This window comes from Alligator mississippiensis, chromosome 2 (assembly GCF_030867095.1).
Source record: "Alligator mississippiensis isolate rAllMis1 chromosome 2, rAllMis1, whole genome shotgun sequence".
NCBI classification, from domain to species: Eukaryota; Metazoa; Chordata; order Crocodylia; family Alligatoridae; genus Alligator; species Alligator mississippiensis.
This window is the reverse complement of record NC_081825.1, coordinates 299,601,462-299,629,161: the sequence shown is the minus strand read 5'-3', so window position 1 is coordinate 299,629,161 and position 27,700 is coordinate 299,601,462. Positions and strand designations below refer to the sequence as shown.

At 51.8% G+C, this 27,700-nt stretch overlaps 1 protein-coding gene across 2 annotated transcripts in view; it reads left to right on the top strand.

Moving 5' to 3' along the window:
- Positions 1-288: 288 nt before the first annotated feature.
- Positions 289-27,700, top strand: part of SAMD4A (sterile alpha motif domain containing 4A) — a 171,190-nt gene continuing 143,778 nt past the window's right edge. Inside the window, exons 1-2 of one of the 2 annotated variants that reach the window (XM_006269683.4) lie at positions 289-382; positions 663-1,454. In XM_006269683.4, the coding sequence (XP_006269745.1) occupies positions 1,259-1,454 (196 nt within the window). In that variant the 5' untranslated portion in view covers positions 289-382; positions 663-1,258. The remainder of the gene's footprint in view (positions 383-662; positions 1,455-27,700) is intronic. The other variant, XM_006269684.4, reaches the window with a different exon arrangement.

Sequence of the window (27,700 nt, the reverse complement as noted above, 5' to 3'; positions counted from 1 at the left end):
GAATTCGCCCGGGGACCGACCCAGGCCCTGCTTTGGGGTGGGATGGATCCGCACAAGGGCAGCTCTTGTGGGCAGGAGACCCCCCAGGGGAGAGCCCGGCCATGACGTCACCGCGGGATGACGTCAGAGTGGCCCGCAGCTCGGGGGAACTCCGGGGCAGATCCCCAACCCCCCCAGGGAGGAGGAGGAAGGGAGGGAGCGGGAGGGGGGGGGGGGGCTGCGCTGCCAAGCCCATGACGTCATGGCTTATGCTAATGCCTCGCGTGGAGCGGGGGCTCCGCTCAGTCTCGCCCAGCCCCGCAACGCCGCCGCCGCCGGAGCCGGAGCCGGAGCCATGGCTCAGCCCGGGCCCCGCGCCCCAGCACGGCCCCCCCGCCGCCAGGTGAGCATTGCACCGCACCGCACCGCGGGAGGGATGCAGGGAGGGAGGGAGCGTGCAGTGCCATGCATTGCACTGCACCGCACCGCACCGCACCGCACCGGGGGAGGGAGCATGCAGTGTAGTGCATTGCACTGCACCGGGGGGGGAGGGAGGGAAGGAGGGTGGGAGCGTGCATTGCATTGCATTGCATTGCATTGCACCGGGGGTGGGGGGGGGCTGCCCCGCGCTGCTGAATCATAGCGCAGCCCGCTGCCTCTCGCTCTGCCCTGTCTCCCTGCAGCTGTGAAGGGCCGCGCCGGGAGGCATGCGGGCGCGCAGGCTCCGGACCGCCGCCCGCCCCAGCGCAGCGCCCGCCTGACACCGCCGGACACCGCCCGCCCGCCCGCCCGGCCCTGCACCGCCCTGCGGAGAAGACCTCCCTCCTTCCCTCCCCGCCGACCTGTAGCCCCTTCCCTTCACCGCCTTGCAAGGAAGATCTCCACCCCGCCGCTTCCCCGCCCGGCCAGAGGAGCTCTAGCCCCTTTCCCTTCCTTTCCTTTCCCTTCCCTTCCCTTCTCTGCCCGGCGGAGAAGACCTCTAACCTCCCCCCTTGGCCGCTCCTGCGAGCAGGAGACCTAGCCCCTTCCCCGCTACCTCCCTTTCCCCACCTTGCCCAGAAGACATCTGACCTCCCCTTTCCCCACTGGTCGCCTGGCGAGGAAGACCCTTGCGAACCCCCCTTCCCTTGCAAACCCCGCTTTTGCCTTGTCGAGAAGACCCCCTTTCCCCGCAGCGGGGGGAATCGCACCCTGTTTTTCTTTTGTATTTATTTGCTTTTTCCTTTCGGCTCCCTTCCTCCCTTGTCCCCCCGCACCCCTGCCCTGCCGCCCCCTAACCATGATGTTTCGGGATCAGGTCGGGGTGCTGGCGGGCTGGTTCAAAGGCTGGAACGAATGCGAGCAGACTGTTGCTTTGCTCTCCCTCCTGAAGCGGGTGAGCCAAACCCAAGCCCGCTTCCTCCAGCTCTGCCTGGAGCACTCCCTGGCCGACTGCACCGAGCTGCACATTCTTGAAGGGGAAGCCAACAATCCTGGTAAGTTTTTTTTTGTATTTTTTTTTGGTGCAACCAATCCATTTTGAATGCTACATTGTTCTCTGATTGATGCCCCCATGATTTGGGTAGAGGGGGGGGCGGAAAAAACGGGGCAAGGTCAGGGAGTCGGATTGTATTACCGGCTTTCCCTTTTGCATTTCATTTTTCAATCGGGGGGGTGACTTGTTTCAGTTTGGATTTGCACAGCAAAGTCCTCCAGCCTGGTCCGTGGTAGAGCTATGGTTGCATGAATGATTGATTTTTTTTTTTTGATTTTTTTTTTTTTCCCTTCCATGCAGTTTCCTGTGAAATAAGTAAGTCAGGTCACGTAGAGTCTGGATTTTCTAGGCTTCTTTTGGGCAACGTGGCTGGCTCTGCTTGAAGTAACATGCCGTAGAAACTCGCCGTTGCCTGATCCAAACTCTTATTTGTGCTGAGCTCTGGCCAACTGGGGTGTCTTAATTTATTTTTAAACGGTAATTTCTGTTTCGTCGTTGCGATCCTGCTGGACTGATTTTTTTCTTTCCTGAGGCTCTGAATGCTCTTCTGCGTTGCACAGAAGCTCTGGGAAGATATTGGAACCCTTAAACGGTTCTACCTAATCCCCGTAATACTGCGCCTAGTCTTTCCTAATGATGTACATTTAATCTCCGGGTTTAATTTTAATGCCATTTGTACAAGTGAGTAAATTAGCAGCAACGCCGCTGACTCCGCGGAGTTACGTCAGTGTGAAGATTGTGTAACCCAAACGCGGGTCGCACTTGGTGTGTCTGTGCGTGCACCGTCCGCGGCTTGGAAAGAAACTTCCCCGCCCCCCCCAAAAAGCCAAAGCAGTTATGGGCTGAACCTATTCCCCAAATACTTCGTTCTGTGCCATTTGCACACACCCCCCAGCATCCAACCCTCCCTCTTGTTCCTTTTTTTCTATTTTCTAATGCTGGTTGTTTTTTTAGGATTCCAATTTTTTTTTGCATCTTGGGCGTGTTTAGCAGAGGGGGGGAAAAAATCAGCGGAGGCTGCGAGGGTGAAAAAGTCAGGCCGTTGCATCTTGTGATAGGTGAAATTCTTGAGGCCTTATTGCAGATCCTGAACAGAGCCCCCAGTGTTTACTGGGAGGAAGGAATGCAGGGTCCTCTTCCAGCTGTTCCATATTAGAGCACTGAGCCTGCAGGATTTTGGCAGCTGTCTACGCTGCCATTTGATGACAACGTCCAGCACAACGCTGCTGCTCGGCCTAGGATATATTTAAGGACGCCTTTAGGAAACCAACCCGAGGGCTGTAATCAGAATGGTGAAAACCCTGGAATTGGATATTTCCTTATATAGCTCGCCCGAGCGTGGGGGGAAGAGCGGTGCAGGGTGTGTTTCGGTGCAGTGCTGCATCTTCGAAACAGCCCGACAGGCCAACCTCGGACGGTTTTGGGTGTGGAGGCCTAGCGAAGAAGGAATTGGGCAGGTGTCCTCTTTTAGCTGATCCCCCGCTGGCGTGAGCACCGCTTCTCTTCGGTGCCTTCTGCCTCTCGGGATGTGCAATTATTATCTCAACTTTGGAGTTTTTTTGCTGGCGTGGTGGGGGCTGGCGTGTTGGGAGCGCCGGGGACTGATTTATCTGCAGGCTGCTGTAGCAGTGGTGTGTCTGTTTAAATGATGAGGGAAGGGGGGGAAAATCCTCAATGGCCCACCCGGCTATTCAGTGGTGTATGAATGAAAGCCCGTCCAGTCGCACGTGCTCCACCTCTTCCCAAACCAGAAAAAGACAGTTGACCCTTCAGATCCTGACTCGGGAGTTATCTGTATTTGTGCATATAATTTCATGGACCCCCCTTGGGCAGAAGGTTTGTCACATTGGGTAAGACTTAAAGAACCGGGCCCCTGGTTTTCTCTCTTAAGGTTTAAATTAGCAGAGAATTTGCCCTTATCTTTCTCCTGAAACTTGGATGTGTGGTTTCTTGTTTTTTAGGGCTGTCCTAGCCCCAGTAGCAACATTTTAAGAGTCATCATGAAATGCCTGATGCTGCTAAACTGGACTACTTATGTTTGCAAAATGTCAAAGGCACAAGATGAACTCTTTGCGCTGGAGAAATAAGGTGTTGACTTTCTGATTAGGGCGGTACAATCCTAGCAGAGGAATGGCTGGTAACTCTAGTCCACAATTAAGGAACAAGAGGAAATGGCTTTTTGTTAACACTGCCTTCTTTGTAAACCCCCCTGTGTGTTAAATAGCTGGTACTCGCCACACATTTCGTACCCTGGCATTTGTCACTCAACTAGAAATGAAATCACTCCAGGTTTAAAAACACACACACACACACAAAAAAGCCGAAACCGTTTTGGTTTCATCACTCTTGCTGTCTGAATTTTGCAGGTTGCCCAGCACACTTGGGGGTTATTTCCTCTGGCATTGGTGGTGACGAGGGTTGTGCTAATGGAGATCTGGAACGGCCCCCTGGTTTGGGGGGGCTGATCTTCATTGTTGTTAGGGGCTGGAAGGGACCTTACCGGTCATCGGGTCCAACCCTCCTGCACGTGGGCAGGAAAGACTGCTGGGCTCGGTTGCTGCAGTTTGTGCAACATAAAAAGTATTAAATAGATGCGCGCGTTGTAAACGCTTTGCAGATGGAAGATCTTCAGTTTAAGGACTATACGGTCCAAGGACCAGCGTGTTGAAACCAGGGGCAGTTTTCTTACGGATGCAGGCTCTGATCCCATAGCGCTTGCATGCAGGTGCCCCTTCGTTGCCCCTTTTGGAGTTGACGCGGCTACTGGTGGGCAAGTCCTTTGCCCGTGTGCAACAGGTGGCAGGCATGGGGACTTCAAAGGGGGCAGAAATGCAGGCTGCATCAGTCCATACGGCATGCTGACTTTGGGGTCACTAAACCCCCCCGCTCTGTAGCTTCCCCAGACCCGTACGGAGGCCAAAGCAATGGCAGCCGCACAAGCGTGGCTCTGTTCCCTCGAGCAAAGTGAGTTTGAAGACGGCATGTGACTAGAGCGAATGTTTGAATTGACTTTAAAGTTGGAATCCCTTTGGGGAATGAGTTATTTTGTGGACACAGAGCCTGTGTTGCTTGTTCCAGCGTGGCCAAAGAGGGCAGGGCTTGAAAGCGGCTTTCCAAATGACCACTTTTTTTAGGATGAATTTGCAAGCCAGCTCCATTTCTTACCGGGTAGGCGTTCACCCGCAGCGGACTGGAGGCAGGAGGGAGGGTTTGGGCTGAATGGACATGGAAGGCAAACCGCTCTCGACCACAAAGCCGATCCCACCAGACCCAGGCTTCGAGCATGTTGGCTGGGCAGGCAGCGGGAGCCGGCTCTGTGATGCCAGCCTGCTGCCTTTTCCAAGTATCGACTCCGCTTGCAAGAATATCCGGTGGAAAAAACACACAAATTCTTACCTACCCTGTTTTAGAGAAAAACGAGCACGCTCCAGTGTTTGATTCAGTCTTATTTTATTTTTTTTGGTTTGTTTTCTTCATGTGGCTTTCTTTAAAACGTTTTTCCTTTGCTGAATCGCGATCTCTAAACTTCTAGTTTTAGTCCCTAACTGGCAAAGTATAGATCTGACTGGAAGGTGCCACCCCAGCATAAGTCTCCAAAAGGCTTTCTAAGAAATCATTGCTGAGTTTGCGTGGTGAGAGAATAGCAGTGAAATTATTGTCATGGATTTCCTCAGAAAAAGGGTCCCTGCATGTCTTTTGGGGCGCAGAGCCACGCTTTGATTAGCGATGTTGCAGGTGTCACTATGGATGTGCGTGTTGCGGTATGAGCCCTTGAAAACTATTACTGCATTTTAAGTCAATTTATTGCAAATTAAATCAGTATTATTTGATTAAGACAGGTAACACTGCAAGCAAAAAAAAACAACTCCCCTATTAGATAAAACACGCAGCAGGTCTGTGATGTGTGCCCTGCACAACCAAGACACCTGCAAAGATTAGCCAAGCGGGGGAGAGAGAAACCCAGACAACCCGTTGGGGCTTGGATCCTCAAACTCCTGTGGGGCTGGGAGGGAGCGGAGATCCACCGATTGACAAGCCTATCTCTGTGCTAATGCAGGTGGTGGAGGCAGCCGTGCCGAAGCAACCTGTCCCAGCCCAGCATAAGTTCAAATCTGTACAAAGTCTGCGCTTGCTCCCAATTTTGAGATTGGCAGCAAAACTCCCATTGATGTTACTGGAAATTTCACTGGTCCTGCAAACCGCCCCGGCAAGGGCTGCAAGATGCTCGTTAGATGACTTGCCTGATGAGACTAGCTTTGCTCGTCGCAGGTGTGAGAAGGGGTCGGAGACCAGGAACACCTGAGCTGTCTAGCGTGGCATGCTAGTGTGGTCTTTAGTATTTTTTTTTTTCTTCCCCTTCACTTGGTGTTGTGGTGTGGCTCTTACAGTCCCAGCTGCTGGGAGCTGTCAGGACGGAGACTCCATGGAGTCGCAACTAAAGGTCAGACGGCAGGCAGGCACACCGGCCCCACGCAGCAAGCAGCACGGAGCCTGGTGCTCCACTTCTCCCTATGGAGCAGGTCTCCCTTGGGGTGCAGCCCTGCCTTGGGCTTGTGCGTGTGCTGGCTGTCTGCCCGCCGGAGACTTTTACCCCTAGGTCCATGTTACACTGGGTTTGCACTTAAAAATCCTTCACAGGGGAGCTGGTTCAGGAAGGAGCTAGGAGGGGCAGAATGAACTTGCACTGATCGTACTGGGCTCCCCAGGCTGTCTAGGTTGGGTTGTGGTAGGACGTACAGGATAGAAACTGGATGAGCCACGCCGGTGATGAGATGCTGGTGCCTTTTGGAGTTGGGAGCATTTTCATCCAAGTGCTTTCGTGCCCTCCCTGGCCTGTGCATCGCTTGGTTGGGGTCCGTGCCTCTGTGTCAGACTCAGGTGTAGCATTTCCAAGACCTTGTTCTCAGAGGACCCCCTGCTCCCACGGTCTCCACTGGGCTGCTCAGCCAGGCCGGCTCATGAATTAACATCCTTTTGACTTCTAGGCTGATGGGTGCCGCGTGGCGAGGGGTGGCGTAGCAGGGCTGCTCTGTTCTTGACCTCTCCTACGTGCCAACACCTTCCTATAGGAAAGCTCACCCCTTGCTGCGGCACCGTTTGGAGAGCAAACCTCCACCACCAAAGCCTCAAATCCCATCTTGAATTGATCGGTGTAACAGCTGCACGTGCCCAGCTTTCTTCACCCTTTGCATGGGGACCTGACCGCTCGCAGGCGAAGTCCGGGATCTTTATCTCACCTCAGCAAACTGCAGCGAGGGGCTGGAAGGGAGGTGGTTACCTGATTTTCTTGCTCTGGGAGAGGGTGACGGGAGGAACTCGCCCAGGCTGTCGGGAGGAGAGCATCTGTCCACCTGCGTGACTCCTGCTACTCCTGCAGGAGCTGAGCAGCAAGCGCTGAGCTTGGCAATGCTCTAGGTCTTACCCTGACTCCCTATAGAGTCAAACCTCGGGTCTGCTATGCCCTAAGGGCACTGGCCCATTTTTAGGGGGTGGCCCAGGCACCTGGCGAGGCGGTACGCATTGCATTGCTGAAGGGGGTATGGTAGAGAGTCCTCAGCTGGTCTGCACCTTGTCTCCTGAGGGCACCTGGGGGAGTTCCCCGCGTGCAGCCCTGGTGCAGGTGGGGCACGATCGGTGGCCGGGTGGGAACGCAGGAAGGCTGTCTGTGCCAGGCTTCCTTTGCAAAGGCTTCCTCTGCAGCAGTCGCCCACAGCCTCCACCAGCATTTCTGCAAGCGTTTCTGCCCGGCTCAGGGCCTCCCTTCACGAGGCCGCCTTAAAAATAACGAGAGGCAAGGATTTGTCAGGGTGGTCTCTTGGACCAGCTCTTTAGTTGGGAGAGAGATTAGACCAGCTTTGGGGCACTGGGTACCCTTCCTTGGGGTCTGGGAAAGGAGAAGATGCAGCTTGAGCTAAGTAGCAGATGGATCTGTGGCCTGTGTAAAAACTCCATGCGTAAAGAAAAGCGGCTCGCTTAAAGGAACGGAGAAGGGCTGCAAACTGGGAGCAAAGAGACATTATTAGGGATAGTGAAAAGGCAAGAGAAGTGCAGTCGAAAGGACAGCCAGCCGCTCGTCGGGCTTTCTTTGGTACTGCACTTCTCTTACCCGATCCCCCACAAAAATCCTTGCCACGCACGTTTCACAGCTACGTCATCGCTCCAGCATGAGGTTTTTAAAAAATAAGTTTTTGTGCCTGTTCTTGGCTTCGGGTGTTTTTGGAGCCCTTTGCAGGCCCATCGGCCATGCTTCCAGCTTTTCTCTGTGATCGTGAGACCAGATAGCGTGGGGCTTGTGATACCATCAGAGAAGTTAGTGCTGCTGCTTTGTGAACGGCCCTGCCTGCTAACGGGTACCTGTGGGTCGGCTTATAGCACACGTGTTGGAAAAGGATTTCTTCCTGCTCTCACTTCTAATCCTCCGGGGGAGAATCACCTTGCAGGCTCCTCGATTCCAATAGGAACTGGAAGAGTTAGTTAGCTTTGAGCTCCCTAGCTTTTATGGGCAACTCTTTATCTCCTGTGTTGCTTTCTTTCCTCCTTGATTTCACAGTATGTTCCTCTTGTGTTTTAAGGAGTGAAGAAGGCCCTTGGTGACTTCGTTCCCCAAAGGTGAGACGTGCCAGGGAGGCCCCAATCCTCTGCTAAGGACCGTGTAGGCAGAAGGACTGGCCCAACCCAGGCCTTTGTACTTGCTTCATCATTTGGAGAGACTGCGTGCGTCTACATGAGATGCCAACTGTGCAATAGCCTAATAACACTGCACAGTAGCGTGCCAGGCAAAACCTGTGCCAATACACTGCTGCGCAGTTCAGTGAGATGCAGTGCATTGATTTAGTACTCGGTTATCCAAGTACTAAACTTAATGCGCCGTAACTACGGCACGTTAATGAACGTGTAGACGCATCCAGCGAGTGGAAGTGCTTTGCATGTGATGCGATACCTGGAGGGCCTTCCCCCACCTGCCATCAGTGTAATGAAAACCGATCTGTTGTGATCTGCTGGTGGGGAGAGGGAGGGGGAAGAAGTTGTCTGCTGTCTACACGTATTTCATATCTGATCTGAACAGTCCACACAGAACAAAAGCTGCATTAGGAAAATGCCCATTTACTCCGAGAAAAAGGGGCTGTCTCTAGGAAGCCAGCTCGTGGCTAGGGAAGAAGCCTAGGAATCCCGAAAGTGGTATTTTATTCCTTATTTACCACAATTCATGATGCTGGTTGCGTTGCACCGTCTTCTTTCTGCTTTTATTTCCCTATCTGGAAAGTAGACTGTGCCTTCATGGGTGTGTAGAAGCAGAGGGCAGGGGCTGGAAGTCGAATGTTAAAATCCCGGTGGACTTCAGCTGGAGCAGTCCGGCTGAGATGGAGCCATTTTCAAAATCCCACTTTACAAAGCGGGTTGGGATCATTAGAAAAAAAAAAAGTGCAAAGTCTCTATTTAAAAAGTGCAAAATCTCTTTATTATGACTCCCATTCAATTTAATAAAGAGACTTTGCACTTTTTTTGGAGTCTCCTGACTTCTCTAAACGGGTGTCTTTCCGCGTGGCTAAACGTTTGTGCCTAGGTAGCTTGCTTTTGCATTTGGGGAAGGGGAAGAAATAAACCTGAGCTGCCCTCTGCAAAAAGAGCAGCAGAGGAAGTGAACTGGCCAGAAGAGGAAGCTGCAACAGATAGCGCTCGGTGCCTTACGGCAGCCTTGAATTTGATAAATCACAGATTGATGGGGCAGGCTGGGAATAGCTTTAGATCGGTAGCTAAATAAGGGCCAGCCTCTGAGCTGGGAATTAAAGTAAGTGCTCGTACTATTTGTAAATGAAGTTATCTTAAAATCGGATTAAGTGGCTGAATGGGGCTGCTTCTCTGCTGGCGGAGTCCAGACTCCTGCCAGCGGATGATGGCTGGGGCGTGCAAGGTTACTGGGCCCACTGGGGCTGGTGGTTGACTTAAAACGGTGACCAGGCCCATCCCTGTGTTCAGCCGGCTTTCAGACAGATTGGTTTCAGCAATGCTGATGCTCCAGGCTAGGCAGTATTTGAAAGAGCTCTTGGGCACCAAATGGGTGGAATAAGTCTCCCGTTTGGGGTGCCACGGGGTCTGGAGCCGAGGCACTTAGCTGGACCTCTGACTTCCTTAAGTGAGAGAGCTCGCAGGAGAGGGAGCAAACACCTGCTGCAGGGGACATGCCTGCCTGCGTCTGAAAGGAGAAACGCGGGGTGGGTTATCCCATAGCAGGGTGTTGCAGAGTTTCAGGGGCTTTACTTTGAAGCAGCCGGCGGTGGCTTCTGCTGCAAACGTGCCATAGGTGGCAATTCCCGCGTTTCCATTAGTCCTCAAGCACGGCCTTGCTTTCTTCCGCCCGTCGTAAACCCTGCTTGTTGGCCGCGCGCGTGAACTCTCCCGCGCCAGGAGCTCCGCTTGCAGTCGGCGCGAGTCCCCGAAATAGGGCTGCGCGCGGGCGCTTGCTTTATTTTAAGACGTGTTCGTCAGTCCTCCGCCGTCCACACCTGGCGCTCGCTGTATCTAACGTTACTGCCGAGAACCGCGCGGAGCTCACCCGCTTCTTGCATTGCTGGCAGGTTAAAGGCGCCGGGGGCTGATCTCCCCATATACGGCGTATGGGTCTGTAGGGACAGAAAATTTTGGGAGCTGGACGCGTGGCGTCAGTCGGCTTGGCTCCCCTGCGGACGGAGCAGCTGGCCGGCGAAGCAGCTGAGGATTGGGACCTCGGGTTTCCAAGCGCTGCTTCCCACGAGGGGTTGCTCCTCGGGGCGTTAAAAAGGGGATTCGTCACCTCCAAAACGGGTGCGGATCTGCCAGGTGGGATGTCTGCACCTCTGACTTCCTGCTGTTTCCCAGGGGCAGAGATGCCAGGGGGTCACCGGAGATGGGGAGCGAGCTGTGCCAGGGTATCTGGCTTGCAGACAGCGGCTGTCCCTCCAGCGTGGCCGCTCTCTAACCCTCCTCCTCCTCCGCCTCGGCTCCCCTGAAATTCCTTCTCTCTCAGCCCTCCACGCCGGGTCGAGCAAGGGCTTGGGTTACGGCAGCAGCATGCAACGCAGCGTGTCCTCCCCTGGGCTAAACTCCGGAGGAGGGGCGCGCTTGGCACAGAGGCTTGCTTTTGGGACCAAACCTGACACGAAGTGTGAGCGTGCGTGTGCTCGTGCACATGCTGGTCGCTCCCGTGTTGCCGTTGGGGTGAATGGACGCAGAGCGCTTCCTCTGCCACTCCAGGCTTCCTAAGAGGTGTTTGCACGTCTGTCACGGCTCCCGTGCCCCCTTCAGTCCCGTCTTGCCTGCCGTAACCCTCCATTGGGTTACTTCCGTGGGCTCTGCAGAGCTGGAGGCTAGCATCCCGATAACGTGGCCGGTGGCTTCCTTGTCTCACGCCCCCACCTTGCAGTGTCTGGAGTAGCTCGGGCTCTGGGCTGGGGTGGACGCTTCCATCTCCCCTCTCCTCCCACCCTGTTACAACCTCTTTGGACGCGTGCTTTAAGCAGGGAGTCAGACTTCCACAAACGTACGGTTTAAATAGTTTCTCTTTCGGAGGCAGGGATCTTTGCAGGCGGTTTCCTGGATAAAACGACGCATTGCAGCCCTGGTGCTAGCGGGGAGGTTTGCACCCTGGCCTTTGCAAGGAGGGGTGAGGAGAAGCTGAACCGAGTCACCGACGCGGAGCCGTCGTCCACTACGGGATGCGCATCACCTCTGCGTCTAGGTAGGACAGGCCTGTGCCGTGGACGGGGCGAAGAAATGGCTTGAGGCCGGGCAGGGATGGGAATCCCATTTCCTTTGTTCCCTGGATTTGTAGTGGGTGCACCGTCCTTTCTTGGCCGTCCCAGAGCAGAGCAAATGTGTGAAAGAGCAGATGCAGGTGCAGAGTTTCACAGCAGAAAATCACACCTCCAATGCCTGGTTAACACCTTACCTTTCTTTTTTTTTCTTTACGTGCGTGAAATGACTCGGTTTTGTGGTTGTAACAGAGAGTTTGGTAAGGACTTCTCAACGCGAGCACTTTTTTGGTGAGGCCTGGGTCCTGCGAAGACTCGCGTACAGGCTGGAAGTGAAATGGCTTGCACACATCTCAGTGGGCTCCACGAATACAAGTTAGTCCCGTGTCCTCCCCAGGTGCCGCTCCAATCCTTTCCCTGACCTCATCTGCCGCTCTGCTTTTCTGCACCCTGCCCTGTGCTCCCTGAATGAGCTTCTGCTCTGCTTTCTGCTCCCTGCTGTGTGCTCCCTCTCTGCAACTGTGCCACCTGTCCCCAGGCTGCCACTGCCCCGCACAGAGGCTGCCCGTGCTGCAGGTTGGCCATCCCTGCTCTAGACGATCACAGGCTTCGCCCATTAATAGTCCCTGATCCTTAAGGGTACAACGTGCCCCCAGCTTCAGCTGGGCTCGCGGGCTGCTCTCCTGTGACGCCCGATGCTGCAGTTGGAAGCAGGGCAAGTTTCTTGTAAGACTGGGAGGGAAAAGGCCTCTTCTCCCCTGCCGCGTGAGGACTAGCCACATGGTCCAGCAGACACCCAGCCCTTTGATAATACACACATGCATTTCTTGACTGCCAGCTGATGTATGAGGAGCCCAAATCAGGCCCCGTGGAAATCAATGGAGAGCTTCCCTGGAAGTTAATGGGAGTTTGCTGCCCAGGAGCCTTGCTTTAAAAATGGCTTTATTTTTCCATACATTATAGCAGCCTGTATATGCTGCAGGTGAGGGTTGCTGTGTCCGTCCATCTGTCCATCCCTGCTTCCACCTACTCTGTGCTCTGAAGCAAGAGACAAGCCCGGAGGTGGGAATCTCGGACATCTTAGAGAGCTGTACCTCTGCCCTCTTGCTTTCTTCTCCCATAATTGTTTCCAGGTTTTGGTTGTGAACTTGGGTTTCACCAAACAACCCACCTGGCCTTGCTCGTGGCTGGTTTATTTTTCCAGCTGTTTGCTATGCGGGTGTGTTTGCGCCGCACCTGGATAGACGTGCGTGTGCGTTCATCAAAAGCAGTGCTAGGGCATCCAAGTGGATTTAGGAGCCTACGTGCGGTTCCGTCCACCCCGTTCAATTCCTCAAAGTACATCCATGCATCCGCTGCTGTAAGACCATCCCCTGGCCCTTAAAATTGAGTCACTAAAACTCAGCAAGGAAAAGGATGACCGCCGGCCTTTTGCATTGACTGTTTTTCAGGCTAATTGCACAGGATGGAATAGGGTCACATGTAGGTGCACTTTAAATCCATTTACCCGCCTCGCATATGCAGTGTAGGTTTGATCAACGTTTTTCATTTGAAACTTTTTTTCCCCCCCCGCCAGGAACATTTTTTCCCCCAGAATATTTAACTTCTGACTGTCAGTGGAAAATCAGAAAACCAGTCCCCCTTCCCCACCTTCTTTCTCTTCAGTAGCAAAAGAAAGAAATTGGAAAAATGAAAAAAATGGATTTGCCTGCCCCACATCCCCCCCAAAAAAGCATGCAATCTCTCAAGTGGTTTGTATGAGCAGTTCACCACTTTCCTTTACATATATTGTCTCTCCCACGGGGTCCTCCCTTCTGTTTCCCATGAAGCACAAATCAGTGGGATTTTTTTTTTATTTTTATTTTTTTGCCTTGCATTGCCCGTGCCATTAGCACAGCTCAGCGAGGTTCGTTAATCAAACAAAAATCTCTCTGTGCCAGAGAGGTGTGTTTTAAAAATAGACTTCCAGGCTGTTTCCCTCCCGATAACGTGGATGTAGATGAGATGTTGAGTGTTAACTACCTGAGTGACCCCGTACGGCAAGAATTGTTATCAGCTTGTCACATTATGTTAAACTGATAAGACTAATGTTTTTTTTCTTTTTCTGTTTTTTTTCCCCCTTAAAAGAGCCTTTATAACCATAACACTGATCGGCTCCCAAATGCCCTCTGGATGCTCCTGATTTAGGTAGTGATGCACAGCTTTATAGGGCAGCGGGCAATAACTTTTCAGAGTGGAGGGCCCACGTGGCCTGTTTGCTGACCTGGCTGGTGCTGCTTTTCCCTGGCTGCGGAGTGGGTGCATCTCCCCAGCTGTCCGGTCCTGGCACGAGCGCTGCCGGCTCCACGGGCTGCATGTTGCTGACCCCTATATAGATGATACAGCAGGGTGCTCAAGGGCAGCTAAGCATGGACCTCCAGGATTTTGCTGTAGCCTACACGTCGTATTGTGAAGGTGCCCAGGGGAAAACACTGGCTCAATGGAAACAGGTGATAACAAACTTCAGAGACACCAGGATTTTCCTCCTGAAGCCACGCTTCGGCCCCTGGGGGTTTGACCCTGCCCGCACGGTGCTGATTCCAGTGGCTTTGCTGCAGCCAAGCCCGATCTTGGGGGCTGACCCCGTGTCTGTGGACAGCGGTGGGAGGCCTGTCACTGGCTGCATTGAATTGGATGCCGGGGGGTGGGAAGTGTGCAGGGGGACTGGTTTCCTTCCATCCTCCTGGCCCAGCAGTGTGTCCAGCCAGGCTGGGGGGCCACAGGGACCTCATCTGTAGCATCCCAATGAGAGCAGCGCTGGCTGGGCCCTTACTCCCCTTTCTCCAGGATGCCAGGGGCTGTTTCCCCTGAAGATGACCTCAAGCTACTGCAGTTGCTCACTGCAGCTGCTTGGCTCCTATCCTGTCGCCTGCCTGCTGTGCTGGGAGGCACAATATAGCCTTTAGCGCGGGGCTGGATGTTTGGACCCCTCCGTGCTCATGGCTGGGAGGCGTAGGCTGCTGCTCGTCCTGATCAAGCATTTACATCTCTGATAACAAGGTGCACTTTCAAATCCCAAACAGCCCCCAGCCCTGCTTTGTGCACGGTCCATTTTTACCCGCTAATCGAGGGGACAGCGTCCACTTCGCTGCGCTGCGTTTCCAACGGTGAGCGTTGTCCTTGCTGTTGCTGCAGGTTTACATGGAGTCTGACAAAGCCAAAGGAGATGGAGTGGGTGGGTGCCTTTATCTTTTGCCGTTTGTTGGCTTGGCATGCACGGCAGTGCCAGGTGTGTGGTCCACTTCACCCTCTGGCTGATGGTGCCTGCCAAGCGAGCGCATGGCAATAAGACCAGAAGCAGAGCTGAAATGCAAGCAAGCAGGTAGGGGGGTGCACACACACACGCAGCAAGTGTCAGAAGAGAAGAGAAGAGAAGAGAAGAGCCCTGAGAGCTCTCTTGTTGTTGCTTTTCACTCCTCCCAAGAGTCCTCTAACCATGCCCCGAGGGTGGGGGCAGAGGCAGGCTCGGACCAATTCTCATATGTTATTATTTTTAAGTCTCATCCGTGCGATGAAGGGGACGTCATATTAAGAAATCCATTATCGGAAGCCGGCTAGCTTTTAAAAGAAAAATTTGGGGGTCTCTTTAAGAGACCTCCATTCCCTACAGAGGAGGCATCTTGGATTGTGCATCTAACCATCTTTTGTAATAAAAGTATTGCAAACCAATTGGCTCGGTGTCAGCTGCTATATATATATATATATATATATATATATATAATAGATGCTTCAAACCTTGCCCAGGAAGACGGCCTTCATTTTTAAAAGTGCATGCTATATTCAGCTATGCATCAGGGCAACAGCTACGGCAAAAACAGCTGTCCAGCCAAGCTAGCAGTCTTTATACATGATCTATAAGAGATCCCACAAAGAATGAGTATGTAATGGGAGGGAGCTGCTCAAAGTGGCCTCTGTACCAGTAAGTATAGTAAGCCTCTATGCTAGTAACAGGTGGCCTGCATCACTACGCTTCAGCCCGTGGCCCAGTTTTATATTTCATGCAAAGCAAATGTTGCATTAATATAACTTTTGTGTTGTGGCTAAAGTGCGAGGCTCTGCATTCATTATCTGCAAACGGCACTTGCAGCTTTCAGTTTGCCGTCTTTTTATGGGAGAGGGTAAACACTAGGAGGTCTCTCCGGACAAGTCGCGGCAGCTGGAGGATACTGGTTTCTCTACCCAGTGAAGGAATTTCATCAGAGAGGCTATTGTTTCACTGTGTTCTCTGCATTTTGGCAACTGTTCTTCAGATTAACCCTTTGGAGAGAGGAACATACTTTGCCATGCCCAAAATAATTTCAGAAACCTAACCGGGTGCTTTTGCAATGTTGGAAGTAAGCACTTTGTGGTCATGCCCCCATATGAGAAAGGAATGAAGGAAGAGGAGTTCACTTCTCCAAATCCCTGAGAGAGCCCAGTTGGGTGTCAGCACCGATATCCCATATTTTCTCATTAAAATAAATGTGTTCACTTGATTGTTCTGAGCTGAGTCCGGTCAGGTCGTTGGGCCGTATTGAAGGGGTGCTGCCCGTGGAGTGCAAACCGCTGCCAAGGTTTGGGAACAGAAGGCGCCTTATTCCAAGTTTAAGGGCAGGTTCGTGGCTGGTGCAATGCAGTTGATTTTAGCAAGGCCAGGTTTGCTTGGTAACCTCTTTTGCTGGGCTAGCTGTAGTTGGGAGAGATGTTAGATTAGCTTTCAGGCCCGAAGTGTCCTTCCTCAAGTCTGGAAAATCAGCAGGTGCAGGCAGTGCCGAATACCAGGTAAAAGGATGACTTTGTTTCGCTTCATTTTGTAAAATAGATGCTGCAAGAGGACACGGTTTTGCTGGCTTTGCTTCCGACTGCCTTACCCCACCGTACGGCAGCGCTGTAGTGATGGAGGCAATGTCAGCGGGGTCGTTTTTGTGCAAACTGGGTGCTGCTTTTTTAGCAGGCTGCAGCGTTGGCTGGGCACTGATTTAGGGCTCCTTGCATGCGGTGTGAAATCTCCAGCTCTTCATCTTTTTGTAGAAGACCTTAGTGACTGAGCTGCGTGCATCGAAGGCTTCTCCAGGGGGCCTTGTCCTGGGTGAACCAGGGCCAGCTACTGTGTTTTCAGACACACTCTATTAGGCAGAATGGATCTTGGCACGCTTTCTTCCCGGGTGCGTTCCCCGAGGGTCAGCGTGGCTGGTGACTGCTGCCTCCCTCGATGTGCTGCTGCAGTAACACCTTTCGCCCTTCGTAGAGCCTGCATCCAGTGACCGCTCTCACAGCAGGGACTGCTGCGCTCCCTTTCTTTAAAATCCTCCGTTTTAAAGAAAGGGAGGATTTGCTGCTCCTGAGCTTGCATCTGCTGATTCATTGGAACCGTTTCATCTGTTTGCTCCTATCCCACAATAAGTATAACTAAACTGCGGTAACTTTCATTCCTGGGTTGGCTGCCACGACTTGCTTCGGACTTCCCCGGGATGGGCAAACCTGACACAGTTACGGTGGGTCGAGCTGAGCCAGAATAAACTCTTCGTCTCCCTGGTTAAGCTGGTTTGTTTGTCCGTGCCCTGAGATAGTACCGTCGCTGCCAACTACCCATCCGAGCAGGGGGCATACAGAGGGCCTCCGGCCTGGCTGTCCAGCTCGTGTCCCCCTACACCCGGGACTAGAAGGAGGTGCAGCAGGGCTGGCTTGATGCATGGGGAGGTGCCACCTGGCATGAAATAGCCAGAAGTCCATGGGCCCAAGCCCTGCTGCAAGATCATTGTTTAAGAAAGCACAATCTCTCCTGCTTTAGGGAAAAAGTAGGAGCGGGGGGGACATTGATGCTGCCAGTGGCCTTTGAAATACCTGTGCCCTGGGTGGCTTTTGGGGCAGGCTCTTCCTTTATCCCATCCTCTCGTTCGGCTGCTGTCAGCGTAGCGGGGCCCATCCACCGGATGCCCGTGTCGCCTCTACAGGTGCATCCCTTCCAACAAACGTCTCGGCAGGTCCATCCTAGCAACATCTGCTGCAGCCGAGCCGAAAGAAAAGAGAAGGCAGTGCGGGTGCCTAGTCTCAAAACCACGCTGCTTTCTGAGCTCTCTGCAGCGGAAGAATTGCTCTAGTATTTTCCCATCGTTAAGAAGAGCTGGCATTTTCCAAGGGGGGTGGGTTGAGTCTGTCTAACGAGGCTGGGCACCACTGCTGCGGGGCTCGCAGCCTTTCTGCACCTCTTGCGTGTCGTGGTAGTCTCATTGAACCAGCGCGGTCTCACGGGGACTGCCCCTGCCTGGGTCTGAGCCTCCTTGTGATCGGCCGTGAGAGCACGCCGGAGTGGAGAAGAGCCCGGCCCTGCCAGCAGCCCCGCTCTGGGGCTAGGATGGCTGCGGGGGGGGTGCATTTTGCGAGCTTGCTTCGTCATGGAAGAACGAAGGCCTGTTACAATAGGAGGCATTTCCCTCCAGGCATCACCTCTGACCCGGGCCATTCCTCTCTCCCTCTTTGTTCTGCAGAGGAGACGAGGGCTGTTTTCCTGCTCTCAGATCTAGCCCAGGCAGGAAACTGGTTTGGAAGCTGCTGCCGTGCGTTGCTGCTTCTTGCGTGCCCGGTTTCCATTTCCTTCTCCCTGCCTCCATCGCTAAAATTGCCTGCAGCGTTGCGGCTCGTGGAGCAGAGGAGCGGTGGGGTGGGACCCGGGCTCTGCCAGCCAGCAGACACCCCGTGCTGCAGTTTGCTCGGTGCTGCATAGGGGTTTACCCTGTCAATCTTAGTGGGGCTCTTTACAGCAGTGGTTTTCCATCTTTTTAGACTTGAGGCACCCCTAGATCGACTTGAAGCCCCCCCTTGGAAAATGCCAACTCCGTTTTCACTCTTTTTTTTTTTATTACAGAAAAATAATAGAGCAGTTTTTCTGTTGCAAAGAGCACAGAGGAGTGCATCTCTGGGTTTATCTTGTGAACCGTGTTTGCATACCAATTGCGTGGCAGCCCACGACACCCTTGAAAGGATGTTTAGGTTCCCCGGGGTTGAGAATCACTGCTTTACAATATAGCATTAGGCCACGTGAGCAAATGGCCCACCCAAACTCCAGTCACAAGTGGCAAGCCTGAAAGAAAGTGGGGAGTGCTCTGATACCCTGGCTGGGGCTTACTGGCTCCTTTCTCCACCAGTGCTCTTGCTAGATCAGGTAAGTGGGGGCCTGATTCTCTTCCCACCTCTTTATATTCACATGTCTCTATGCAGGGAGAGTTGCAGGGATCACAGAGAATCCTGTAGATCATAAAATTATAGAAAAGTAGGGCTGGAAGGGACTTCAGGAGGTCACATCTAGTCCAACCCCCTGCTCTATGCAGGACCAGCCCCAACTACATCATCCCAGCCAAGGCTTTGACAAGCCGGGTCTTAAAAATCTCCAAGGATGGAGAGTCCACCACCTCTCTAGGTAACCCGTTCCAGTGCTTCACCACCCTCATAATGAGAGAGTTTTTCCTAATATCCAACTTAAACTTCCCTTGCTGCAACATGAGCCCATTGCTCCTTGTTCTGCCATCTGCCCCCACGGAGATCAGCCCAGCTCCATCCTCTTTGGTACCACCCTGCCGGGAGTTAAAGGCTGCTATTCAATCCCCCCTCAGATGGTGTGTGTAAGTCGGGACGGCCTGGCTGCCTAGTCGTGACAAGCTCTTGGCTGGGATGGTTTAGTCAGAGGTGATCCTGCCTTGAACAGGGGATTGGATAGATGAGACGTCCTGCGGTCCCTTCCAGCCCTTCTTTCAATGATTTTGAGATGAGGTCTTCTTCCCCAATTTCCTCCTTGTTCCTCCTGAGCTTTTAAAATGTGCACGCTATTTGTTGCACTGCATTATATAATGTATTTAATTCATTTTTTTCCACGCTCCAGGGCTGCTGCTGGTCACTTCTAATGGTAAGGAAGAATTTTTTTGCCCCCTTCCCTTCAGTGCACAACTTTGGCTTCTGGCTTCCCTTGGGGTTTTCCTTTCTCCAAGGTGCCAGGTATTGGGCAGGGCATGGCACTATCCAAGGATGCTGTAAAGCCTTTCAGGGGCTGGTGGGTAGGTCTTGCTCATGTACAGTGTGGCGGTGCTTGCCAGATCTGGAGCTAGGAAGGAGTTTGCAAGAAGCCTTTGCTGTCCTTCCTGAGGACCCAGCAGGGTCTGTGCTATACTGCTGCTGTCCCCATCTGCAAGTTGCTCTTCACACCCGTTCAGTGCAGCACGGTGATGCAGGGGCTTGCACTGGAGCGGCAATGCCCAAGCAGTGCAGAAGAGCCGAGGTTGGGTTGGCTCCAACGTGGAAGCGGGTAATTTATCCCCATCAGTGAAGCAAGGTCTGGATACCTGCGGGGTCTGGATGCAAACCAGGTCTGGTTTCCTGCAGGGAGCAGGTGCATGAAGGGGGTGACACCGTCACATCCTCACTTCCCTGCGTGGAGCCGCTGTTTGGGGTGGGTTCTGCCGGTGTAACAAGAAGACAGGAGGTGTAGGTCTGCATCGCTCCACTGGCTTTTTAATGCAGGACAAGTTGTCTGGCAGATAACTGGGACTCAGGAGGTTTCCGCTCAGTCGCAGGCATGGCCGCAGGGAAATCACTTTATCTGCCCCGTGCCTCAGTTTCCCAAGACTCGCCCACACCGGCATGTCGTACTGCTAAAATCCATTAATAACCGACTGAGAGGTGTGTACCTACTAAGGTGTGGAGGTAACTATATGGCCAGAACACAGCACAGCGGAGTTAAACTGGTTTAAATCTGAACTATCTAGGAGCAGAATTTAACCCTAAAACTAGTTACCTATCGGTTCTGCAAAGTCTAATAGAGTTGTTAGCGATCCACATTGCATGGTTTTGGTTCACTTTGGTCTTAACTTCTACCACTTTTTTTGGTTGTTGTCTTTGAAGAGATTAAAAACCTGTCCGTGGCAGCGTGGATTAAAAAGTAGTAATCCAGCAATTAAAAAAAGAAACATCATTTTCTGTATCAGAATATTTTGGGGGGGGAGGAACGCACATGGGATCGTTTGTTGTTGCAGTTTTCACCAGGAGGGCACAAAAAAGCAAGCACAAGGATCACCGAGTAAATTGGAACCGGAGGAATGTAAAATACTAAACTAAATCCAACTGCATTAAAGTGTTAGTGGTGATTTTGTAAGAGCTTAATTTTTGCCTGCGAAGTCAAAGCAGTACGGTTGCATTACCAGCGGTAGGATTTAACAAGTCACTCTCATTTTCTTCTAACGTTGCAGCACTCTGCAATAATGCAAGGTCATGCCAGGCATCATTCATTGCCATTTAAATGCCCGCTACGTTCATCTCTCTGCAGACTTGCAGTCGGGGAAACAATGCTTCTGTCTTAAGGAAGAGCTGGACAGGAAACGAGACCTCTGGGATCTGTGCAGGCGACATGCATGTTTGCTTCCACTGGTGAAATTTGGTTTCGTGTGTAGCTTCCTCCTCCCGCCTCCCCCAAAGGCCCGGAAAGGGACTTGCCCGATTTCTCGGGCAGCTTCAGCAGCCCGGTGGAGACGTTTCAGGTGCTGCTTCCCCCGCTCCCAGTTTCACACTGGTGCTGAATAAGCCGAGGAAAACCAGTGAGAACGGTGACCCACGCAGGCCCTGGTCCTCGGCTGCACCTGAGAAGGTGAAAATGGTCCTTGCGTGTGTGTGTGTGTGTGTGTGTGTGTGTGCATCCACAAGGAGACTGTTGTGCACTGCCACTTGCTCTGGGAGTGTGTGTGCATGTGTCCACGCACAAGCAGACTGTTGTGACTGCCACTTGCTCTATATGTGCGTGTGTCCATGCATAAGGAGACTGTGGTGTGCTGCCCTGGTACCTGTACACGAGCTGGTTCTCCAGCATCGTTGAGTGCAGCCGCACGAGAGGGGCAGCCGGCCCTTTCCTTAGGCAGGGCTATTGAACCCTGAGGGGCACGGGTGTACGTCGGAGGGAGCGGCGCTGGCACCATGCGGTCTGGAGGTTTCTGGCCCATCCAGGAGAGCACAAGACAGCTGCAGACTCTCCCAGAAAAAAGGTGTTTGTACCCGAAAGCTTGCAAAGAGCATTTTTTCCAACTCTTGAGTTGGTCTTATAAAAGATATCTCATTTCCCTAAAGAGCCTTATCCGGATGTCAAGTGATTAAAGCACCGATCTGGTCTAAGGAGGGCGCGGGGGGCCGCTCCGAGCTGTCTGCTCTGCGCCTTGCTGGCTTGGGGGGTGTGGGGCAGGGCTGGTTTCTTGCTGCCTTGCTCAGGAGAGGTTTGCGGTGCCACGCCGGCTGACTGCCGTTTTTCCCTAGAGGTTTGCTTTGTTTCAAGTTGGAGGGGACTGTGGCATCCCCTGCACGGGGCAGAGATTGGGGCAGTTACTCCTGCCTTCAGTCCATCTCTGTCCATGCCCCACCGGGGTTGCTCCGGCCAGCGAGACAGAGCCCGGCCTTCTGGTCTGGGGACCTAGGAAGGCTTCTGGAGCAGGCAGTCGTGACCACCCGAGGACCAACTTCGGGTGCATCCTTTATTGCACGTGTGACTTTTTTGCCCGTCAGACGATGGGACCACAAGAGCCTTCCTTTCCAGGAGGCGTTGCATCTTCAGAGCCGAGACGGACGGGCCATGCGGAGCTCCTTGGAGTGACAAAGAGTTGCAAAACGAACACGCGGCCGTCCGTTTTCACACGGCGGGTAATTAAGATGTGGAACTCGTTGCCACACAATGTCCTCGAAGCTGACAGCTCGGCCAGGTTCAAAAAGGGATCAGACACATCCTTGGAGGATGCTGCTGAGCATCCGAGCTTCCTAGACCTTAAATGCTGGAGGCTGCGAGTGGGAGAGGAGCAGGGGAAAACCCTCGTCGGACCCAGTTCACGCTCCCTTGCAGCACCCGCTCTCTGCCCCCGTGACACAGGAGATGGGGCAGGATGGACCTGTGGTCTGAGCCAGGCCACGGCAGCTCGTCTGTTCATAACCAAGCTGCTGGTGTGAGTCGGGTGCTTGCCGGGCACCCTTCCTGGCACTCTTTCATTGCCCCTTGCCTGAAGAAACAAAGATTTTGGTTTCTTGAGAGGCAGAACATTACAGCGTTAGGCTCCTCTGTCGCTGTAGTATGCAGATCCGAGTTGAGTGAATAGCAGATGTGCATGAAGGTGCAATTCAGGCTGAGCTTTAAGGGAGACCTGCGCTAGCGTGTCGGAGGAAGGGGGTGACCGCTGGAGCTCCTGCAATGCCTGTTCCTGCAGCGCTCACTTGTAGGCCTACCGGGAGTGTTGTGTTTGGGCCGGTGCCTTAGTTTGCTGGCCCTGGAGCATCTAGTGTGGGAGCAGACTGACTGGGAGAGACATGGTCTTTGTCCTGATCCCCATCATTGACATGAGTGATCCCTCCAATCCCTGGCACATCACATATCCACTTGTTACCTTCACCTCTTCGCCTAGGAAGGGGGGGAGCAATGGCTTTGAAGGCAGTGCCTCTCTGTTTGCTATCCTATCTGTGTGCGATTCATCAGCCCAGGGAGGTTGCCTCCTGTCTTCTTGTCTCTCCAAGCTAAGCCACATCCAGGGATGCTTTTATTGCCATTAACTTAAAATGGCCAAGTGCAATATTCTGAAACCCTCCCTCCACTTCATTCTCCCCCAGCTCCGTGGGATGAGTTGTGTATGGCTTTTGGTAAAAGTGGGTCTAATACCGCAGGGGTCGCTAGGGACCACCTAGGGCACATCAGTAAATGGCATGCGATCCAGCCTCTAGGAGGGATGCAGACAATGCAAACTCCAGATCTGCATCGTTCCCTATTTGAACAGCGAGAAGATGGCTGGGGTTTGGTTGTTGGAGGAGCTGCAAACGTAGCGATAGTATCAGGGTCGGAGTTGATGAATTGAACAGTCTAATGTGAAACAGCAAAGTGCCATAAGATCTAAAATTAAATCTGTTCTTAATTACTGCTCGGTAATCTCAAACACTAAATGGATGCGTGTAGCAGAAACGAAGGGCTGTCGTGCAAGCCTCACCATTGCCATTTGGGAACCTCCCGGACGTGCCCGTGGCCAAGGATGCTGTTGAACTCATTGCAGCGTGACACACCGTGAGAGCAGCCTCGAGGCCCTGAGGAGACTGTAAATTGGGTGGCGAACAGGGCAGTGTTCAGCGTATGGACCCGGCAGTGCTTGTCTGTGGGTGATGGTTTTTCTCTTCTAATTTTTTGGCTAGTGGGGGGGAGGTAGCATAACTAAGGGGTGGCAGGAGCAACTGGGGCACCAGCCCTGGGTGCTGATTGGGAGGCAAGGCACAAAAAAAAGCAGCTGCCTGTCCAGGTATGTCTTGCAGGGAGTGGGGGGCAGTAAGCAAAGCTCCCCATGAAACCAAAGGTTGCCTTGTAGCCTGTGCCTATAACGGGGTTCCCTGGTGCTATTGTCATACCAATGCTGTTGTCTCTGAAGTGCTTCTCCGGCATTTCCTTTTAGGCCTGGACATTGGAGCTTTGAAACGTTGCCGTCGTCACGTGGGGAAAAGGGGTTTGTGGAGGTTTCTCAAATGAGTTGCAGTTTTGCATCCTCTTATGTAGTTGAGACCTAAGATCATAGGAAAGCCGGGCGGGAAGCGGCCTCAGGAGGTCATCTAGTTCAGCCCCCTGCTCCAGCGTGGTGCAAAGAACCAAACCAAGTGTCAAAATGCCGTTTCCCACAACAACAAACCAGGAGGGTGGTGAAACATGGGAACAGGTTATCTAGAGAGGTGGTGGAGTCTCCATCCTTGGAGGTTTTTAAGGCCTATCATGCCTGGGATGATGTAGCTGGGGCTGGTCCTGCTTGGAGCAGGGGGTTGGACTAGATGTGACTTCCTGAGGTCCCTTCCAGCCCTAATTATCTATCATTCTATGATTTTCTACGTTAAAAGTTTATTACCCTCCTAAGATGATGTGTGGTATAGTGGTGTTGCCGGCACTTGCTGGAGATGCCCCATATAAAACTTGTTCCCACCCTCCTTTGAATAATGCAGCTATATGCACAGCGTGCAACACCATCATATCACCAATTTGCTCTTTTTATGTAGGTGGAGCCTGTCAAGTCGATTGGGCAGCTTTGCAGCTTGTCACAGGGCACCGCCGTTTATTTTGGGAAGGAATTGCGTGTTGTTGAGTCCAGATAGCAGCATGGCTTTAAAGATGAGCCTCTCTGATAACGTGTCTATTTTTGGCAAATACTCTGGTTTTCCTAAGAGAGATTTTCAGCAGTCTGCCATTATCTGATAGCAACGTTTAATTGTATTGGCTCTACGGTTGGCTCTAGCCTTTCTTGACTATGTGCTAGTAACAGATGAGCATGAAAGATTCTGCATTGCTCTTTTGCCAGGCTAACCTTGTACAGGTGGTGGTGTTAATTCCTGAACTGTTGCTTCGGGTTTAATCTGTAGCTTTATTTGTTCTTTAATTATATTCGAAAGAATTCAAAAAGTCCTGCTGCTGTAGAGAAAAGGGGGAAGCTTTATAGTGTTCACAGCTGTTTTGCCTGGTGGTCATATTCTGGTGCAAATGCCCGCGTGTTCATGCATCTGTTCCTTGTTTGCCCCTCCTGTGAGATGCATTGTCCGTGCTATGCGGTAACTCTGATGTGTTTTATATTTGAATCTTCCAGTTGTATTCTGCTGCAGTATGGTAGATGGAAGAGAGGGATGCGCTGTGATAGACTAGTTTCATAGTTGTTAGGGGCTGGAAGGGACCGTACAGATCATTGGGTCCAGTCCCCCTGCACTTGGGCTTGCGTGCTTTCATTTTTTAAACAGATACACGTAGGATTGCAGTCATGGGAAACAAAACTTACGGGGGATGTTTGAGGTTTTGGGAAATAAATTAAAAACGATTCCGCAATAGCATCAATTTGAACTTTAATCTGATTTTAGGATTCATCAGGACAGTGACACTGGCTCAGGCTGCGTCTGCCCCAGTGTGGACGGGAGAACAGAGACGCATTTGCAAGGAAGCATTTGTGGGATTTTTGCATAATGGCAGGATGGGTTTTTTGGGGATTCAGGAGCTGGAAGAGAATCTGCGCTTTGAGGAGGCAAAATTAACAGTACCTCTTGCATATTGAGCGTGCCAAGCAGTGCATTGGGTACTGCATTGAACAGAAAGATAATGACAGGAAATACTGAACCTGTGGAAATCGATGGGATTTTGCCATTGAATTAATTGGAAGCAGAGTTTCACCTCTAGCCTTTGTCTAAAATCTGCACACGTAGGTGACCAGTTCACCAGGTTATGTTGGTTCCTGTGCATTTCCTGCACTGTTCTTCCCCACTCTTTTATTTGAGGCTATTGGCACTAATTTTTAGTATGGGCTATGGAGAAACAGAGCAGTGAATCGCACACCCTCTTCCTTAACACATTACCCTTTGGAAAAGTGTAAAGATTACTGATGATTTGATCATTTCAGCTGTCAACAAAGATTTGTTTAACTTCCTGCCAAACCTCTGTGGATATTCTCCATGGCTCTGTTTGCACACATGCACGTGCAGCTTAGCAAAAGAAAAATTATAGCCATATTCTGTATCCAGCTCTTTCCTTAAGGCTGAACGCCTCCCTTTGTTTTTTGTCTACCTTTTGTAAGTATTTTGGTTCAGTAAAAGAGCATCGACTAAGTACTAGGTTGTAGCCGTGTTGGTCTAAGGATGTAGACAGACCGGGTTCTTCGGGTGAATCTGATCTCTATTATGAGACCAACTCAAATAGTTGGAAAAATTCTTCTCTGCAACCTTTTGGGTACAAATACCCTTTGCCAGGGTGAGGAAGCACCTGCAGAAGAGCAAATGCAGATGCTCCCTCAGTCTGCCTAAATGCGGATGCTCGCTCCCTCAGTCTGCCCAAATGCAGATGCTCCCTCAGTCTGCCTAAATGCGGATGCTCGCTCCCTCAGTCTGCCTAAATGCGGATGCTTGCTCCCTCAGTCTGCCCAAATGCAGATGCTCCCTCAGTCTGACAAAGGGTGTTTGTACCCGAAAGCTTGCAAAGAAGAATTTTTCCAACGATTTGAGTTGGTCTCATAAAAGAGATCAGATTTACCTAAAGAACCTTGTCGGCTAAATTCTGGAATCTCATCCCACTGGAAAATGCGAACCTCTTGTCTCTGTCTCTCCCCTTTTCCAGTTTGTAAATACTGGCCCATCCCTTAGGCTATGTATAAAGCTCTAATGGGCTATGAATATCCCCGGATTCTCATTTTTTAGCTGGCTCTTGAATTCAAAATCAAGAATGTAATGGTCATGAAGGGCAGAAGCACTTGGTTGCAAGCTTGGCATTTCAGCCATTTGACTTGCCCTAGCTGTTCCCAGAGTTGCAGGCTGAAGATGCTTGTTCCTGGTCCAACGTTGTCCTTTTTCTCCCCTGAAAATATAACTAATAGGTTCAGGAAGGAATCGTCGTGGGCTTACTGCTTTGTTGTGGCAGGCAAATCCTGTGCTTTTCAAGTTTTTTATCATACAAGAATCAGGCAGCGAGATGTGTGCCAGCATCACCCTTATGAATGAAAGGATATACTTGATCTTGGAGCTAATTTCTATGGCTCCACAACTAACAAGTACTTGAGCATAAGACCCCCTTCATCAGAACAGGATCTTTGTTATAGCGATCCTTGCGGCCTGTTTTGTTTAACGGAGAATTACCAGCGCGCTTGGAGGCAGGCTGACACAGCCTCTTACCATTCTGTGCTCCTTCGCTGAAAAGGTTCTTTTTTATTATTTCCATAATCCTTTAAGATGCACGTAAGTGGATACTTAGAAAGAAGAAAAAAATACAAAAATAAAAGGCAAGTTCACCAACACTAATGATTTTTCAAGCCAAGGTGAGCACAGACTGGAATAGATCACAGAAGGACGGCTGATGTGTATTTGCAAAAGGTTTTCAGTATTTTTAGAAACAGGAAAGTTGACCATACTCTGGAATTGAAGATAATGCTATTATTTTTCCCATCACATACTGCAAAGGTCTTTTGTAGGCATGTGGGGTTGCACGGAGGGGGGTCAGCTACATTTTGTGACCGCGACTGCTGTTGAGGTTGTCCCTTGAAGATATTCTTCCACCCAGGAACGAGGAGCAGGGGCATGCAGCTGCCTCTCTCGGTACAGGGTCTTCCCTGGGGAGGGTCTACTGCCATCGCACTCTGCATCCCATCCAGCGAACTGGTAAGATCTCATCAGGAAGCACCTAAACCTGCCCGCTTAGCAGTGCAAGGCCTTGAAGCTAGGGTTGACCCATGAGCCCAACCTAGCCGATACCTACTAATCTATTGTGGAAAAAGGGAAAGTTCTGCTTCGCAACAAGCAATATCATATAGCTATTTCTAGGACCAAATGACGAGGTGTAAGAAGCTTTTGCCCAGCGTTGAGTTTGTTGCCATACGTTCCTCAACTTCACTCCTTTTTTCCATCAAATTCAAGGTCACAGCAAGACCAGAAACATAAAAGGAAGCTTTTGTCTGAGCAAATGAAAAAAATTGAGCAGGTTCATTGGGAGAAAACAGCCTGATCC